This window comes from Toxotes jaculatrix, chromosome 22 (assembly GCF_017976425.1).
Source record: "Toxotes jaculatrix isolate fToxJac2 chromosome 22, fToxJac2.pri, whole genome shotgun sequence".
Taxonomy (NCBI): domain Eukaryota; kingdom Metazoa; phylum Chordata; class Actinopteri; family Toxotidae; genus Toxotes; species Toxotes jaculatrix.
The window spans coordinates 4,427,719-4,443,639 of NC_054415.1; the positions used below are offsets into that span (position 1 = coordinate 4,427,719).

At 43.5% G+C, this 15,921-nt stretch overlaps 1 protein-coding gene across 1 annotated transcript; it reads left to right on the forward strand.

The window, feature by feature from the left end:
- The first annotated feature begins 455 nt into the window (after nt 1–455).
- gnai1 (guanine nucleotide binding protein (G protein), alpha inhibiting activity polypeptide 1) lies at nt 456–15,234 on the forward strand. The gene is made up of 9 exons (XM_041029855.1): nt 456–938; nt 7,416–7,458; nt 8,224–8,365; nt 8,830–8,987; nt 10,842–10,970; nt 11,977–12,106; nt 12,338–12,491; nt 13,143–13,373; nt 13,964–15,234. Exons 1-8 carry the CDS (start codon nt 821–823, stop codon nt 13,331–13,333), a joined length of 1,065 nt encoding a protein of 354 aa, XP_040885789.1. The 5' UTR covers nt 456–820; the 3' UTR covers nt 13,334–13,373; nt 13,964–15,234.
- Nucleotides 15,235–15,921: the final 687 nt, after the last annotated feature.

The following is a 15,921-nucleotide window of genomic DNA, read 5'->3' on the forward strand; positions in this document are numbered from 1 at the left end:
GCAGTAGACTTTTGACTGATTATAAAATACAAGGCTGTTCAAGTCAGTTTTACCTCACAGGTAGGAAATTTTAAGTCAACTGTACACAGTTGACACACCCTATATCCATAGAAAAACAGTGGGGAGTTCCCTAAAATGCTTGAAACAACGTCAGGGCCAAGCACCCTGAAAAACTTCCTCCAGCCTCCTCACTTTCTATAATGTTTTCACAAACAGTGCCTAAAACTTTTGCTACAGTGTACTGCACAGTGTCGCTCAGACATTTTCTCAGTTTAAAAAATACAGAATAGTAAAGCATAAAACGGTTATTACCACAGAAAATATTACAGACAATAGTCGTCTTTTTTTTTTTTTTTTTTTTTTTTTTAGTTTAGGTTTTTGGAAGCGACACCTTTACTGTGAAGAGTGTGGCCGGAAGTGTGATTGTTGTTGCCGCTCGCGGAACACGGCGCAGCTCTCTCAGTCGTTGCTGCTCGTGCACTGTTAGCAGTCGCCGCTGCAACGAATGGAGGCGAACGGGTGGGAGAGACATCACCAAGGAATTGCTTCGCTATCAAAATAGCTCTACCTCGGATGTAACGAGCATATATATTTTTTTTAAAACCTTCAAATAAAAATCAGCGGGCTGAAGAAACGCCATACTTTTTTCTGTGAAAAGTCGAATCGCTTCCCCTTTTCCTCCTGACGAGATCGATTGCCTGTCATTTAAAAAAAAAAGGGCGTGTGTGCGGAGTGAAGGCAGTTTTAACCATTTAATGTGGGTATATATGGTATTTTAAACGTTTTCTACACCATCTGGGTCTGAAGGACACAGTCGAAGATGGGATGCACGCTGAGCACAGAGGACAAGGCGGCGGTGGAGCGCAGTAAAATGATCGACAGGAATCTGCGGGACGACGGGGAGAAGGCAGCCAGGGAGGTCAAGCTGCTGCTGCTCGGTAAGGAAGGAGGAGAAGATGGTGGGGTGGAGGGGTGGGGGCTCGGTCGGTGGACCAACTTCGCTGTGTGTTCGCCCACAGCTGTGTTAGCTTAGAGGGGCACCCTGCCATGAAAACCCCATTAGTGTTGGTTAATTTCTTCGGTTAATGGTCATTGTTAGGTGGCGTTAGTTGTGAAGTGTTACAACAGTTTCAATTCCGCATCGCTAGCACACTCCCTTCCTTGCTAGCTTCAGTGAACCGAAATCTGTCAGCCCGTGTCACTACATGCCACAGAACGGGAAGGAAAACACGTTAAATAAACGTTACTAGCCAAAATATCAACAACATAACACCGGTGTGTGTTTAACTTGGGGGGGGTTAACACGTTTTATTCAAATGTTGTCGTGAGAATTACATACATGGCAAGTTTTTTCTGCCTCCCCCCATTCGTTGGTATTAGATCCATTCAGCCTTCTCTGTGGACCATTTGTATTGACTAAATCCTTTCAACAATGGCACATTTCCTCTCGTCTGGTCCTGTGCAATGCAGTGAAAATAGGCCTATGGCTCATTAGGGGCCCAGGCCTGACTGAAAACTTTGTTGAGTCCAGTCATTTTAGGATATTTAAAAGCTCACAAGCAGACTTAAGGGATTTTTCCCCTTCTTGTAGTGTTACGTGAATTACGTGCATACAGTTTTCTGTGTTTGAAAGCCAATTTGAACATCTTGTTGCCAGAACCACACATACACAAAACATTGTCTGAAAAGGGCAAGCGACTTGCTTGAGAAATTACACTATGAAGTGGTGAAAAAGTGAAGTCTGGTTTAGTTAGAAGCCACTTAAACACGGGCAGAAAATAGCAGCCATCTAAACTAAATTGCCACTGATCAAACTAAATAACAAAGCAGCTGAGTGACATTACATGCTGATGTAGAGATAGTTGCCTCATGACCCCCTCATTACTCTCAGCAATGGCCAGTTTTGAATCCACTTCATGTTTGAGTCTTACCTAAGAATCCACCAAGCACAGGCTGTTATTTTGGTGAAACGATACATACCTGTGAAATCTACCTCGAGGGTGTATTATGAATGGCACAATACACTCATTGAATATTTTTATTTCATTATTGAAATGTCTTGCATTCATTACTTGTGTTTTCCTCCTTCTGACGACCCCATATGCCCAATTATGTGAATTGCTTGCCTTTAGAAGCCAGCCATGTGTAAATTAATGGCATTACTTACATGTGGAGAAACACTGTTATCCTTGTAAATAGAGACCTTAGGTGAAAAACTTTTCCATGGGCCCCTTAGGTGGTTAGCTTTGGGAAATGTTGACATGCACACACATGGTATGTGGGTTACCAGGACACAAAGTCTGAAGCCAATATCAATAGCAGGCAAACACCTGACAGAAGGCACACAATAAGAGCTGTTTGTGGCTTTTGTGGACAGATTTCCAGACAAGCCAGAGCAAGATTTCATATTTTTTGCGCAACTTAGCGGCACATTTGCCACCATTCTTGTTGGTTTTCATCCAAATGACGCAATCTTTAGATTTCTTGCGACAAAAATAACATTTAGTGAGGTGTTAGTATTGCTTTGTTTGAACAAGAATGTACATATTTCCTTGTTAAAGGTGGAATGCATTCCTCAGGTGCTTGGAGGCCAGATGGGGCTTGCTGGTTGAAAGCAAGCAAGTTGGGTCAAGTTTCTGCTATGCTGCCATAGGGTGGAATATGAGTTTTCATCAGCCGCCATTCTGACACAGACCATGTAGCATTTTGGTAGAAAAGCTCTTTCTGTGGTAATAGTTGTGTGCCAGGTTGATTGGCCCCACGCGTGGCAGCTTTGGCACGACTACCTGCCATGTGTGTTTGATCCATTCAGTGTGGTAGCCAGGTAACACACACACAGCCTCTTCGGGTTACTGCCTGAAGTGACACACAGACAGGCGGAGACGCCAGGGGAAAGGAAAAGAGGGCCCGTAAGATGAGAACACTGCTAATGACTGAAGCATTAAAAATGAAAAAGCTCCACCGCAGAGAAGCAGGGGGCCTTAGTTAGGAGTTTGAGTTGTTTACCCTGCAGATAAACAGTCACTGAAAAGATACTGTTTCTGAGTTGTTGATTCACAAGCAATTCGGGAGTATACTTTCCTCTAAACACACCGTGTCAACAAAGATAAAAAGTCAACAAAACATGTGGCTTGAAAGTAATAGACTGGCAGGGCTGTAGAGATGTCGTATGCTACTAGAAGAAAACAAAGTCTTTTGTGTATCACGTGGAGGTGACCCTTGCCAAATGTGTAGATATTTGTGTATACAGAAAACTGGTGAGTGGCAGGTTCCTGTGGACTGTCCTAAATGTTAATCACAGGCTTATGTGCACTCCCTGTCACTGGCATGAAATAATTTGGCTGACGTAAAAACCTTGATTTGCATGAAAAATGATTTGAATCTGTGTGTGTGTGTGCGTGCACACTGTCAGGACCAGACCTGCTGGCAGGCTCAGGTGTCTTTGGTAGAAAGGGAATGTGATCTTTTTTGTGAAAAACCGAACACATTTCTCATTTAGCTCTTAGTCTTTATTTGGCACTCATTTTATTTCCATCATCTCTTGGACCCAATTATCCGACTATTCATATCTACATGCTAAAATAGATTACAATCTCCTCAGCCTAATTAGTCTTTCTATAGCTGTCATGCAACTGTGGGAAGATTTTATTAATATTAAGCCTTTGTCTAACTTATGTCATTGTTCACTCTTCCTGTATTTTTAAATTTATGTAACCAGCATGACTGCGTTACTCATCTTGGAGACGGGAGGCCCCCCTCACAATAAAAACACGGACAATCAAAGTAGTTAAATTGTTCGCATTCCTTTATCGTTGTAAGCGTCATTAGACATCTCCGTGAAAAGTTGAGTCTGTGCCGTTGTGTGTGGGAAGCAATCTTTTAGCTATCGATCTGCTTGTTGGCAGATCGATCCCTGTGATTTAGCATGGTCATTTCCCCCGGTGGGAAGCACCACTCAGAGGATCCTGGAATCCTTCATGAGTGACTCATACTTAAATCCCCCTACAGGGAGAGGGAAAGGGGAAAAAAGAGGAACTGGATAGGAACAATAAACCATAAAGGAAAAATTGTAGGAGAGAATGCATAAGGGGAAAAGAGATGTATATGACTGAATGAGAGTGGAAGACTGAGAGAAAGAGGGAGAACGTGACGGAGTGAATGGTGTTGGCCTCGTGCAGCTAATGTGGCATCACTAATGTGGTTAGCACATTGTGCCAAAACTTCATAAACCCTCCTTTAGTCCTTGGACTGCTCACCTAAAATTGGACTTGTTTGGCCAGCAGCACGGCCACTGCAAACCCCCTGACCCCCACACATTTATCTTCAATCCATTGAACTGACCCCAAAGCCAACAGGAGCTACACAGAATAAGGAGCCTAAAAAAAAGAGAATTTTTACCAGCTTCAATTTTCTTTGGTATGCGAGGACACATTACAAATTCTCCAAGAGAATTAGCAACGACATATGGTTAATCTAAAAATGGAGAAGGCCCGGCATTGGAAGCCATTTTAATCACATTTGTCTCCATGCTGCCATTGTTATAAAACCTTCCTCGTCCTCGCTGCCTTCGTACTTACGGGAAGATCAACCAGAGGGAGCTCTGAGAGGAAAGATGTGTTTGCGGTTGGTAGATAGAAACGGCTCTGTTCTCTGTGGAGAAAGAAGAAAAAAAAACCCCCATAGTTCACTGCAATGGTTTGCTTGGATTTTCTTAAAATAGTTTGAACCACTAGAAACAGAAACCAGCTGCTCCAGTGGTTTTGCCTGTGTAGCTGTTTTGGGGTGGGCGTATCAAAGCTGTGGGTATGTAACATGACTCTGCATGAGGAGCAATAGGTCAGGCCTGTGGTTCCATGTAACCCTTAAAGGTCTGTGTGTGTTAGAAAATCAGGACGACTCCGTGTTTTGTATTCCTCAGGCCTAGAAGGCCTAGAAGAGCCACACCCTAATGATATCACTGGTGTTAAGAGGCCAGAGCCGAGGCGCTTACACAAACTCATAGCTCACATCTCATTGATTATAAGGAAGAGCTAGTTACTGCATTTATGATATCTGTCCAGTTTTAACCATTGGAATGTGTAGGATTAGTAGGCAGGCCCATTACCATGGCAGCTTTGGTGCTGGGGTTTCGTTTCCATAAACCGGTTCAGTCTTCCTGTGAAAGTTCTGAGCTGTGAACAGTCATGGCAAAAAAACGTCTCTGACGCGATTTGGTTCTACATTTTCATGATTACAGTAAGTTAATGTCATGATTCATCCAACATCATCTTTTATTTTGGTTTACGAGGTGATTGCAAGTTTTTCTTAGCAGTTCATACAAAAGCCTTAATCATCTGATTTTTTTCAGGTATTTTCTTCTTGACTTGATTATGAAAATAGTTTAAAATAGTTGGTGATTAATTTCCTTTTGAGCGTGTTTTTCTGTTCAGAGGTCCCTATTTAAAAAGTACATGTTCAGTTTTAGCAAGCAAAGTAGTAGAAAACCCCCAGAAACCACTGAGAAGTCACATTAGTAACAGTTAGCTAAAAGTTTCCTGTATAAGGAGGTTGCTTTGACTTCAGCGTGAGCTCATAGCCTGCCCTAAGTGGAGTTTCATGCGTCCCACATTGAGAGGCTCTGCGTCGGAATGTGAAGTGTGTGTGGCATTGTGAAAATGGCTCTTGGGCAGACGGAGGGGTGCAACTGTGCCAGCTCACCGGCCAGCCGTGCCCATTCGAGCAGTGTATCTGCCGTCTGTGTGCGAGTCCCACAGTGATTCACACAGCTGAGTGTTTGGCCTCAGAGCACAGGGAGCTGCCACTGTACCGTCACCCCCCCCCCTCCACCTCCAGGGCACTCCAGCACCTGAGTGGTGACACGTAATTAAAATAAAGTGTCCTCAGGTGAATCTCATCCAGTTATACTGAAGGTGAAGTCCCAGAGCTGCACTATCAGCATGCAGTTATTGCTGAGGGAAAGTTTGCAGGAATTCAGACAGATAGTGTGCACACTGTTCTGCAGTGGGATGCATATATATTTATTTATTCATGTTGTGTTAAATTTTGTGTAAATAATGCTCAGGAGAAGCTGTTACTTACAGTGTGAGGCAGGCCCGACAACAAGTGGCATGTGTCAAAAATGCAGTGTTGTCATATTTTTTTTTTTGTTTTTGCAACATCAAGGAAAGTGGAACTAGATTACGCGGATGATTTATTATGCAAGAGCAAACCATCTTGTCTCTGCTGACAGCATCACGAGGTAACAGATAGTGGTAGGTTTCATGATATGGTTCCACTTCCCCTTATTCTGCTTCTAGAGCCGAGGGTGTTTACTCTGGGAGTAGCCCGCGCTCAAGTGATTTGGAAAATCTTCCCTAGTGGCACAGGAGCGTTACGTCAGTGACAGCCGGCCAATTGCCTCTCTATAGTCTCCACTGCTGTAATATGAGGACACTGAGTGCAGATTAGTTGATCTAATGCAGTTTATGGTTATGTCCATTAGATCACGAGAGTCCTAATAAATGTGGTTTAGAAGAACATCACCGATGGCTTTGATTGGAATAAGAAAAATGTTAATAAAAGGTCACTTCAAATACAGTGGAGGAAAAAGAGCAGCAGATGCATAATACATAACAGTCTCTGTGAAAGCCAACATGTCAGACACACACGCGCGCGGACGCTCACAACCACAAAGCCTCCTCAGGTGACTGCGGCCTCACACTAGAGATGTCCGGGACATAACGAGAAACAGTTGCCATGGCACTGTGACGTTTGAAAGATCCGCAAAGCGAAAGCCGCACCGACAGTCTGGTTCCCTTTATGCTCTCCCTATCTCCCCCTCTGCTCTTTCCGTCATAGTATCGTCTCATCAGTCAGCTGCGCGGCAGTCAATCTAATCAGCCGCCGGACCCGAGTGCCTTCCCATCCCGAAGTGACACCCCGTTTTTCGGCACTTCACAGCACTGTCAATAATTATCTACTTTATCGTTAGTCTGGCACCCTCACACGGAGACAGCATGATGTGAAGTCTTTGCTGATAAAGCTCCAAACACACAGTCAGATTCAGTTACACTAAACTAGAGCAAGCTTGATCACAAAACAGTCATCTGACCGAGCTCGCGGGTGTTGACTAATCAGTATATTAGACAGGGATTGCCTGGAGCCACACCAGAGTTTTAAAGACTCCTTTTAACTTAAACCCACACATACACACTCTCTTGTTTCTCAGTTCTCCTTTGGTTGAGGTGGTTTTCCTAAGGTTTCATTTTCATGGTTCCTTGGTCGTACAGCCACATTAGATCTTTGTTTAAAAAGGTTTTTTTTTTCTTTTGGAAATTTAAAGATAAAGGAAGTAGGTTTGTTGACGTAATGGTTAAAATACTTTGCTTGTTACACGACGACCTCATAAACCTCTGTTTCTTCTTTGTCTTTTCTAGGTGCTGGTGAGTCGGGGAAAAGTACAATTGTCAAGCAGATGAAGTGAGTTCATTTTGCTGCTGCTGCATCTTTTCGTTCTACACACTGAACAGTCAAAACAAACTTTTTATCAACAATGGCTTCTCTCATCAGATATGCATAATGTCACCGCACTAGATATTATTTTCAAAGAGCATTCATTTTCCTCTACACAAACAGTGTCAAACACCAGTCATGCTTTTATAGCGTCCCTCTGTAATATTACACTCTGTGAATCGCAGTACAAACAGGTACCATCCATAATGGATCATCAACACAACCTAGCAGAATTCATTAGTATGGACTCTGCTTATACGTGTGTGTGTGCTGCATATGAATTCAGTTTTTCATACACACTCTCACGGACACACTCATCAATCAGCAGACGCACACATGCCAGAGACACGGCGGTTTTACATTTTTAAGCAGCCGCTCTGCTGTGACATTGCTTTTTCGTTTGGCTCGTCACCTGTGAAGGATGTGCTGAACGCTGCTCCTGTAGAAATGTTACCTGGTGCCTTTACCTGGAGTAACTAACACTGAGTGCACCTGTAGCCTGGATGGCCGTAATTTAAGCAGCTAGAAATGAGGAGCAGAGAGATCAAGGCCTGACAGTATTTCTGCGGCTGTCAATTTTCTCTCTGTGATGGTAGCATTTGGAAGAATTTGGTCGATGTCTTTCTTTTCTTTTCTTCTTTTTTTTTTTTTTTTTTTTTTGCTGTAAGCAGCAAATTTTTGCATCGCAGGAAAATGGCTCGACCGCTGACCAGGTTTTTCCATTTTCTGCAGGATCATCCATGAGGCGGGCTACTCAGAAGAGGAATGCAAGCAGTACAAGGCTGTGGTCTACAGCAACACCATCCAGTCCATCATCGCCATCATCAGAGCCATGGGACGCCTCAAGATCGACTTTGGCGATGCCGCAAGAGCTGTAAGTGACGTGGAGAGAGGGATGTAATTTGGTCGGTTTAAAGTAGAAACCTGAAGTGAATTTGTGGTGTGGGAAAGCAGCCGGGTACTAACATCAAATACTCAGCAAATGTTCTTGGGAAAGTAGTGTTAGGTTTGAATGTAGTCATGATTTCAGAGGTGATTTCAGGCTATCTGTAAGTCACTTAAAATATAAAGTTTTAAAGTCAAATTAGGGGATGTTTTGTTTGTTTTTTTACTCCTGTTAGGAGAAATGTCCCCACTTGCACTCACACACTCATTAGGCAGGACAATGAAATAGGAGAACAAATTATTTTGGTCTGATCAGCAGCTGTCTCTGTAATGTCCTTATAACCCTCTGACTGTTATTTCAGCTTGGTAGCAGATTAATGTTGACTGTAATTGTGGTGTAATGACTTTGATGGTTGATTTATGATATTGACACCGCCCCGACTCGCCTCCCAGGATGATGCACGGCAGCTGTTTGTGCTGGCGGGCTCGGCAGAGGAAGGCTTCATGACGGCAGAGCTGGCTGGTGTCATTAAGCGGCTCTGGAAGGACGGAGGTGTTCAAGCCTGCTTCAGCCGCTCCCGCGAATATCAGCTCAACGACTCGGCAGCATAGTGAGTCACACAAACACACACATAGACACATAAACAACCGAGGAAGCAGTCCCAGGGTTCGCCAAAAAATGTGAGTCACCCCCTGAAAAGGCTCAATGGTCCTACACACACTCTAACTTATGTCAACAACTTTTTATGACAAAGTCTTTCACATGAGATGACCAGAAGCCCAAATTACTGCCATTCCCCTGCAAACACGCAGAAACTTGGTGCCATAACTAGCCCAACACATGTTGTCCCAGCCTTCTGCCACGCTCGGAGAGCAGCAAGCTACAGTACCGTGCATCTGTCTGGACTTTTAGACTGTCAATATTTGCCCTCCTCTGCCAACCCTGGAGAGCAGTGGCTGGAAAGACTATTTAATCTTTCACCTTACACCTCAGCACGGCAACATTTGCCACATGCTCGAAAAGTGAAAAGAAAATCACAGAGCTAAACTGTTCCATTATTTTTCTTGACCAGCCTGAATATCGTATATATTGTGCAAGAAGCCCCTGGCATTGAAACAAATGATATCATCACAGGGCAGCTCCGGAGCTTTGTTGGGAGAAAAGCCATTTGCCTTGTTTTTCTGCTGAAGAACAAACATGAGCTGTGACAGTACAGGCCAAGGGAACCGCCGTTGTTGGCCATTTTCTAATTGGTTCCCCTAATCCTGCTGCCCAGGGGCTTTTCATGAATAGGAAACACAGTTGTTATTAAACCTTGTATTTTTTACTTAATACCTTTGGAAGACAAACAAAAGGCTTGTTTGCGTGAAGCAGAGCTTGCTTGTGTTTGTCTGCTAGAAACTAGAGGCCTCTAATCTCTCGCCCTTGTAATATATCAGCAGTAACCTTGAGGTATTAGCGTGGGTCATAATTCATCCAGAGTGTGTAGGTGAAGTGTGTATGATTAACTGTACAGGCTCAGCAGATGCACTCATACAGTGACCACAAATATTAAATACATCTTATACCTGTAAGCAGCGATACCAGAATCGGCATGAGATGATAACAAATGACTCTGCTTCTTTCCAGAATTGGGTTAGTTCAATCCTACATTCATGATTTTCATTTACGTGGTGGTTTCAGTAAGAGGAAGAAGAATGGAAAAAAAAAATCATGCTAAAAAATGATAGAATAAAAAGAATAAACTCCATCCATCCATCCATTCTCTGTGCCTCTGTATTAAAACACCGGAGTCTGACCCAGCAGGTATTTGGCGAAATGTGGAACAGCACCCTAGACAGATGGCTTGTCCATCACAGCACTAACACAGAGACTTGACAAACACATTCACACTTTCACGTAGGAGGTTTCCAGTTCAGCTGCATATCCTTAGACTCAGGGAGGAACCCAGAGGGAATCTTACCAAACAGAGAGAAAACAATGCACAGACCAGGGCTCAGACTTAAACCCGGGACGTGTTTGCTGCGAGGCAGCAGCTCTGACCACAAAGCTACTGTGCCATCATTTCTTAACACAGGCAAGTTTAGTATTTTATCTGCGTGTCCAGATTTTTACCTGATTCTGCAACTGAAAATATCAAGACTTTATTTTTAAAAATCCCTTGATTTAATTTCACAATGTGTTTGGTCTTTTACTTTATGCTAAATTAATTTTCCAGTAAAACATTGTGCTAGAGAGAGTGTTTCAGGCACAAAGTTTGTTTTCAGTGTGAAATGTGGAATCCAGCCTGATTTTTCTTTGAGAAGGTTTTGGGAGTTGTTTGTTCATCTGGCAGTCACACACTTGACCTTGATACTTCTGACACAGTTTCTCCCACTTGTTTCCCCTCCTGCTCCTTCCTTCTTCGCTCCGCTGTTTTTGTGTTCCCTCCTTACATCTCTTTTCTTTGTGTCCATCCCCTCAGCTACTTGAACGATCTGGACAGGATATCCCAGGCCACCTACATCCCAACTCAGCAGGATGTCCTGAGGACTCGAGTCAAAACCACAGGCATTGTGGAGACGCACTTCACATTCAAGGACCTGCACTTCAAGTGAGAGTTTCCTCACTGTAACGACAGCCTCAGACGTGTTTTACACGATGGCTTGATTAGTTTTCCTCCCTCCTACTGACTCATTAGCTCCTGAAGAAATTCCCTTTCTACGTGCACAGCTGTGACACAGTCTGTGCAGGTGTTGCACGCATCAGTGATGACTCACGCAGACAGGAAGTGAGGGCAGTGGGCTTGATGATGTCACAGTACCAGAAGCTGTCGATTATTACACCATTACATTGCTTTTTTTCATAGTTACAGCTGTTTAATGACAAACTGTGTAGCTATGAAGGTCGGCAAAATAACAGAGGACTGATCCTCTGAGCTAGGATGTTGGTCTTTCACGTGTTTTTTATTAAGTAAAGTTAAGTGTTTATTTATTTCATTTTCACTGTTTGAAGGGCTTTTAAATGTCAATTATATATTTTTTATTTCCTTTTTCTTCCTAAATAGACTGATAGGAGCTGTTGCAGGAGCTAAATGAGGCTTTTGTTGGGTCTTATAAAATGCCACACTTGCACCCATCTTTTTTTTTTTTTATGGTTATTTTATACAGTGTCGCTTTTGAAAATGCTCTTGCTGTTTGAATGCGCTAGTTTGTGAAAATGTCCTGAATGTGGGAGATCAGAATGGCCCGACATTAAACATTTCAAACCAGGCAATAAAATAACCCGCATTCATGCCTCTTGGCTCAGCGAAGGGGAAATACAGTTCAAAAACGAAAAGTCTGTTCCTCTTCAGAATCGTTTTTTCCCCTTCTGTCCTTACACAGTCACTGAGTGCACAGTTCTGTACAGACATTTGCCAGACAGATGAATATTTTTTGCATCGCTAGCATTTAATCAAAATTATTTTTGTGTAACAGTAGACAAAGAAGTTCTGTTTTCTTTCCAGAGCAGTCAAAGTGACTCTTCAATTCATTTTTCTGTTTTATTATATCAAATGTTTGTATGAACGCTGAGGAACATGCTTACATATCTATCTCTTTCTCCCGCCCCCACCCCAGAATGTTTGATGTCGGCGGTCAGCGATCTGAGAGGAAGAAGTGGATCCACTGCTTCGAAGGCGTGACCGCCATCATCTTCTGCGTGGCCCTCAGTGACTATGACCTGGTGCTGGCTGAGGACGAGGAGATGGTGAGTGGTCCGGCCACTGACTCATGGAGGAAAGATAATAGCAGGCAGTCTGTGTTCACACGCAGCGGGAACTTTCGTCTTTGTTTACTAGAATCGTGATGGGTCAGCGAAGTGGTAATAAAGGATAGGTTCCGTTCAAGATGTTGTTTCATGTTTATGGATCAGTGATCACACAGCTCGTCTTCTCAGTGTGAAGCACAGTGACTGACGTCATCCGCCCTCTTCCCTCAGAACCGAATGCATGAGAGTATGAAGCTGTTCGACAGCATCTGCAACAACAAGTGGTTCACAGACACCTCCATCATCCTCTTCCTCAACAAGAAAGACCTGTTTGAGGAGAAGATCAAGAAGAGTCCTCTTACCATCTGCTACCCAGAATATGCTGGTGAGACTGGCAGCATGTGGCTGAAAATGTTCAAGCAGAAATGTCCCTAAAAATAATGACGAGTGTTTTCAAAAGCTGCTCATAAAGTTTGATGGGTGCATTCTGCCATGGCTGTGGATTAGAAATGACTAATATAATAATGTGCTATTTGAAAAAAAGCAGATGTGTTCAGTTGCCATGTGTGAACAGTGACCGCGAGGTTGCCGGGAACCAGCGGAGATTTCAGGAAGTCGCTGCTCCAGGCGAAGAAATGGCCTGGAACACTTCAGTTTTTGTTCAGATTAGACAAAAAACAGTTTAATTTGTGAGCTTTATAGGTGCAGCTGGGCAGATTGTATTAGAAAGGTTAGAAGAATAGAAAGGAAGAGAAAGGTTAGCTGTTTATGCTAAGCTAACCAGCAGCTGGGCGTAGCTGCCACACAGACAGGGGAGCGGTAACAGTCTTCTGTCTGAGAACAATTAAATCTCAAACCATTCCTTTAAGCATGGTAACAATAAACATTTATACAACTCGGAGCACAATGCCCAGCAAGCAGGATGAAGCTCAGCCATATCACTCAGCCCTCAAATAATACAAATGTACAATTTCAATGCCTTTTCCTGTGTTGTGACTCCCTGACTCCTTCGCTTCCTGCTCCTCGTCTTTTCCAGGCTCCAACACATACGAGGAAGCAGCTGCCTACATCCAGTGTCAGTTCGAGGACCTGAACAAGAGGAAGGACACCAAGGAGATCTACACCCACTTCACCTGCGCCACAGACACCAAGAATGTGCAGTTTGTCTTTGACGCCGTCACCGACGTCATCATCAAGAACAACCTGAAAGACTGTGGTCTCTTCTGAGGGTAATGACGACGACAACACAGACAACCCTTTTTTCTTGGTAAGAAACTTACATCATCATCATCATCATCACCCCCCCTCCTTAATCTTTCCAACAACCCGAGCCTGGCTAAGTCCCCCACAGCCTTTTAACTAGCTCACATGCCATGGACATGTGTGTGTGCACATGTGTGGCTCTGCGTCATGGACGAGGACACATGTCAGCATTATGACTGAATGTGTGTTCACCGTAGCATCAGGATGCAGTGGGAGTTGCTGAGGAAACCGTGGGAGCCTGGTTTAAATCGTCTGCCTGCGATCTAGCTTTTCTCTTGCAAATGTGTTTAACAAATTGGCATCAAATGGTTTGTTTCCAGAGCTTAAGCATTCATAATCGCGGAGGAGCATAGCTGGAGCTGACCACAAAGAAGCAGCGTAATCCATCATAATGAAATCCATAATTTAATCACTGAATCGCTGAAATCAGTGCCTTCTTTTATTAGAGGCTTAAATACATTTTCTGCTCCATTTAGATGTTTGTGAAATGATAGTGGCGAGTCTGAGCTCTGCAGAGCCTCTCTTTAAAACGACCCGTCCCTCCTTTTTCCCCCCCTCCTTTCTTCATGTTTCTGTCTCTTCTTCTTTCCTTAGGCAGTGGAGCCATCTTATTGTGCATCTTTGATGGGGAAAATGAGAAGAGTCAGGAGGATCAGTCACGGACCAGTGCTGTACTATATGCCACTTTTAACAGCTTTATTTATGTTTTTGTCTTGGAACATTTTGAACTAGCGTTACGACATTTGTGTAGGATGTTTGTATCATTGTAAAAGCGTCACAGCAAGTTTTCGCACATTTTTTTTTAATTTCCTCTTTTTTCTTTTCTTTTTTCTTGTTTTAATATTTGAGGAGAAGGAGGAGATCGTGTTTTTGCTGTTCCTTCTGCCGCTGTCTCTGGAAAAGGAAACTTTGCTATTGGTGGAAATGCTTCTTTTCTTCCTCCCCTACAACCACAAGGGAAGAAAAGAGGTACAACTTTGAGTCCAGTTTGTTGGTACTTGTGCCTTCGCATGCCTTTTACTGCGGTCGTAGTCCTAATGCTTGTTCTGTTGCCTGCTGAATTGTTCTGAACATAAAGAGGTAAACTGTTTTCATACGTTAGTGTCCCTGCTATCTTCTGTGTGCACACCACTGAGCTATCGGGAGGAGGAAGATTTCCCTCTGGTCTAAAGGTACATGGGTCTCCATGGTGACCAACATGTAGCCTCCACAGTCCCCTACCCCCATCGCCCCTACCCGCCATGACAATGGAAGGCCTCGCTGGCCGATCACACAGTACAATACTGAGATGTATATTATTACATTTGCCCCACAAATGTGGGGTTCGGGTTTTTAAACAGTGTATAAAATATCCATTCTTCCCAGCCATTCAGAAAATGGTTAGTCAAAGCACTGAGCTTATAATACGCTCAAGTGTTGAAAGTACAAGGACCAGAGTCGGCACATTTTACTGTATATTTTAATGTATTTGGAGGAGCTTGTGGAGTTTTTGGTGTTGAGGAGGGAAAAAACTGAACCACAGAAAAGATTGTTGTAAAGGTTAAGGATGAGGTCTGACATGTTTCGAGGTTCAGACGCCATCCGTGGATCTCATCCAGTGATGATGTGAGAGCAGAGGTGCTGCTTGAGGATCCGCGAAGACTTTTATTCAGGTGATGGAAACAAAGACGGTCAAGGGAAGCCTGGTCTGTGATTTTAGATCAGTACTACTTTGCCAAGAGGAGTGATGAGAAATACGGTCCTGGATCTGTTCATATAAAGAAACTGCCACAACTGTCAATGTATGTGTATGTTCTCCACAGAAGGAGAATCTTTGTAGACTCATCTCCCTTATTTTGCTAATAAAAAAAAACATTTACAAACCATATGGAGTTGCTTTATCTTTATCCACGTGTCGGCACCAGTTAAAACTAAATTAATTAGCTGCTAAAGCACAAAGCACGGGAGACATATTTCATCCTGTTCCCCCGTCAGTCTCTTAAATGTCCCCTTTAAATGTCACGCTGCTATCCCATGCTCTCCTAATGCATAAATGCATCTGACTGTCTGTTACTTGGCATCCGTTTCCTTTTAAAGAGATAAAGATGAGTTGTTTTCTTGTATCGTGCATCTGAAACTCAACGCCATAAAGACCAGACTTTATTAGAAGGTGCTTTTATCGGTGATGGGTCATGCGCTCCTGCTTTGATGCTTTTGTGCCAGACCGTGTGCCTCTCATTGGCCACTTCACTTCCCACACCGAGCAAGTACTGTTACACGACCCGTGTGCATTTTCTTGTGAACCGAGATACCTTATCTCCAAAACTGGGAGTCCCGCAGAGGCAATTATAGACAATGTTGTCAGTTCACTCAACCTCCATCACATTTATATTCCTGTGTGGCCTTTGCAGTTGTGTTGCCTGCAGTAGGGCTCAATGCGGAGGCTTGTAAAGATGGAAACTGATCGTGCCACAGTGAGAAAGCTTGTCTTGTGTGTTCTGATACTGAAACCACCTTAATCTTGTTTTTCTATTCGCTCATGACTAATAAGGCTGTCTCCACCGTCTGACTGA

Excerpts from the sequence above, each read along its gene's own strand:
- gnai1 (XM_041029855.1), top strand. The coding sequence starts at position 821 with ATGGGATGCACGCTGAGCACAGAGGACAAGGCGGCGGTGGAGCGCAGT. Across the intron at positions 7,459-8,223 it reads ACAATTGTCAAGCAGATGAA|GATCATCCATGAGGCGGGCT; the intron begins GTGAGTTCATTT and ends CATTTTCTGCAG. Across the intron at positions 10,971-11,976 it reads TTCAAGGACCTGCACTTCAA|AATGTTTGATGTCGGCGGTC; the intron begins GTGAGAGTTTCC and ends CCCCCACCCCAG.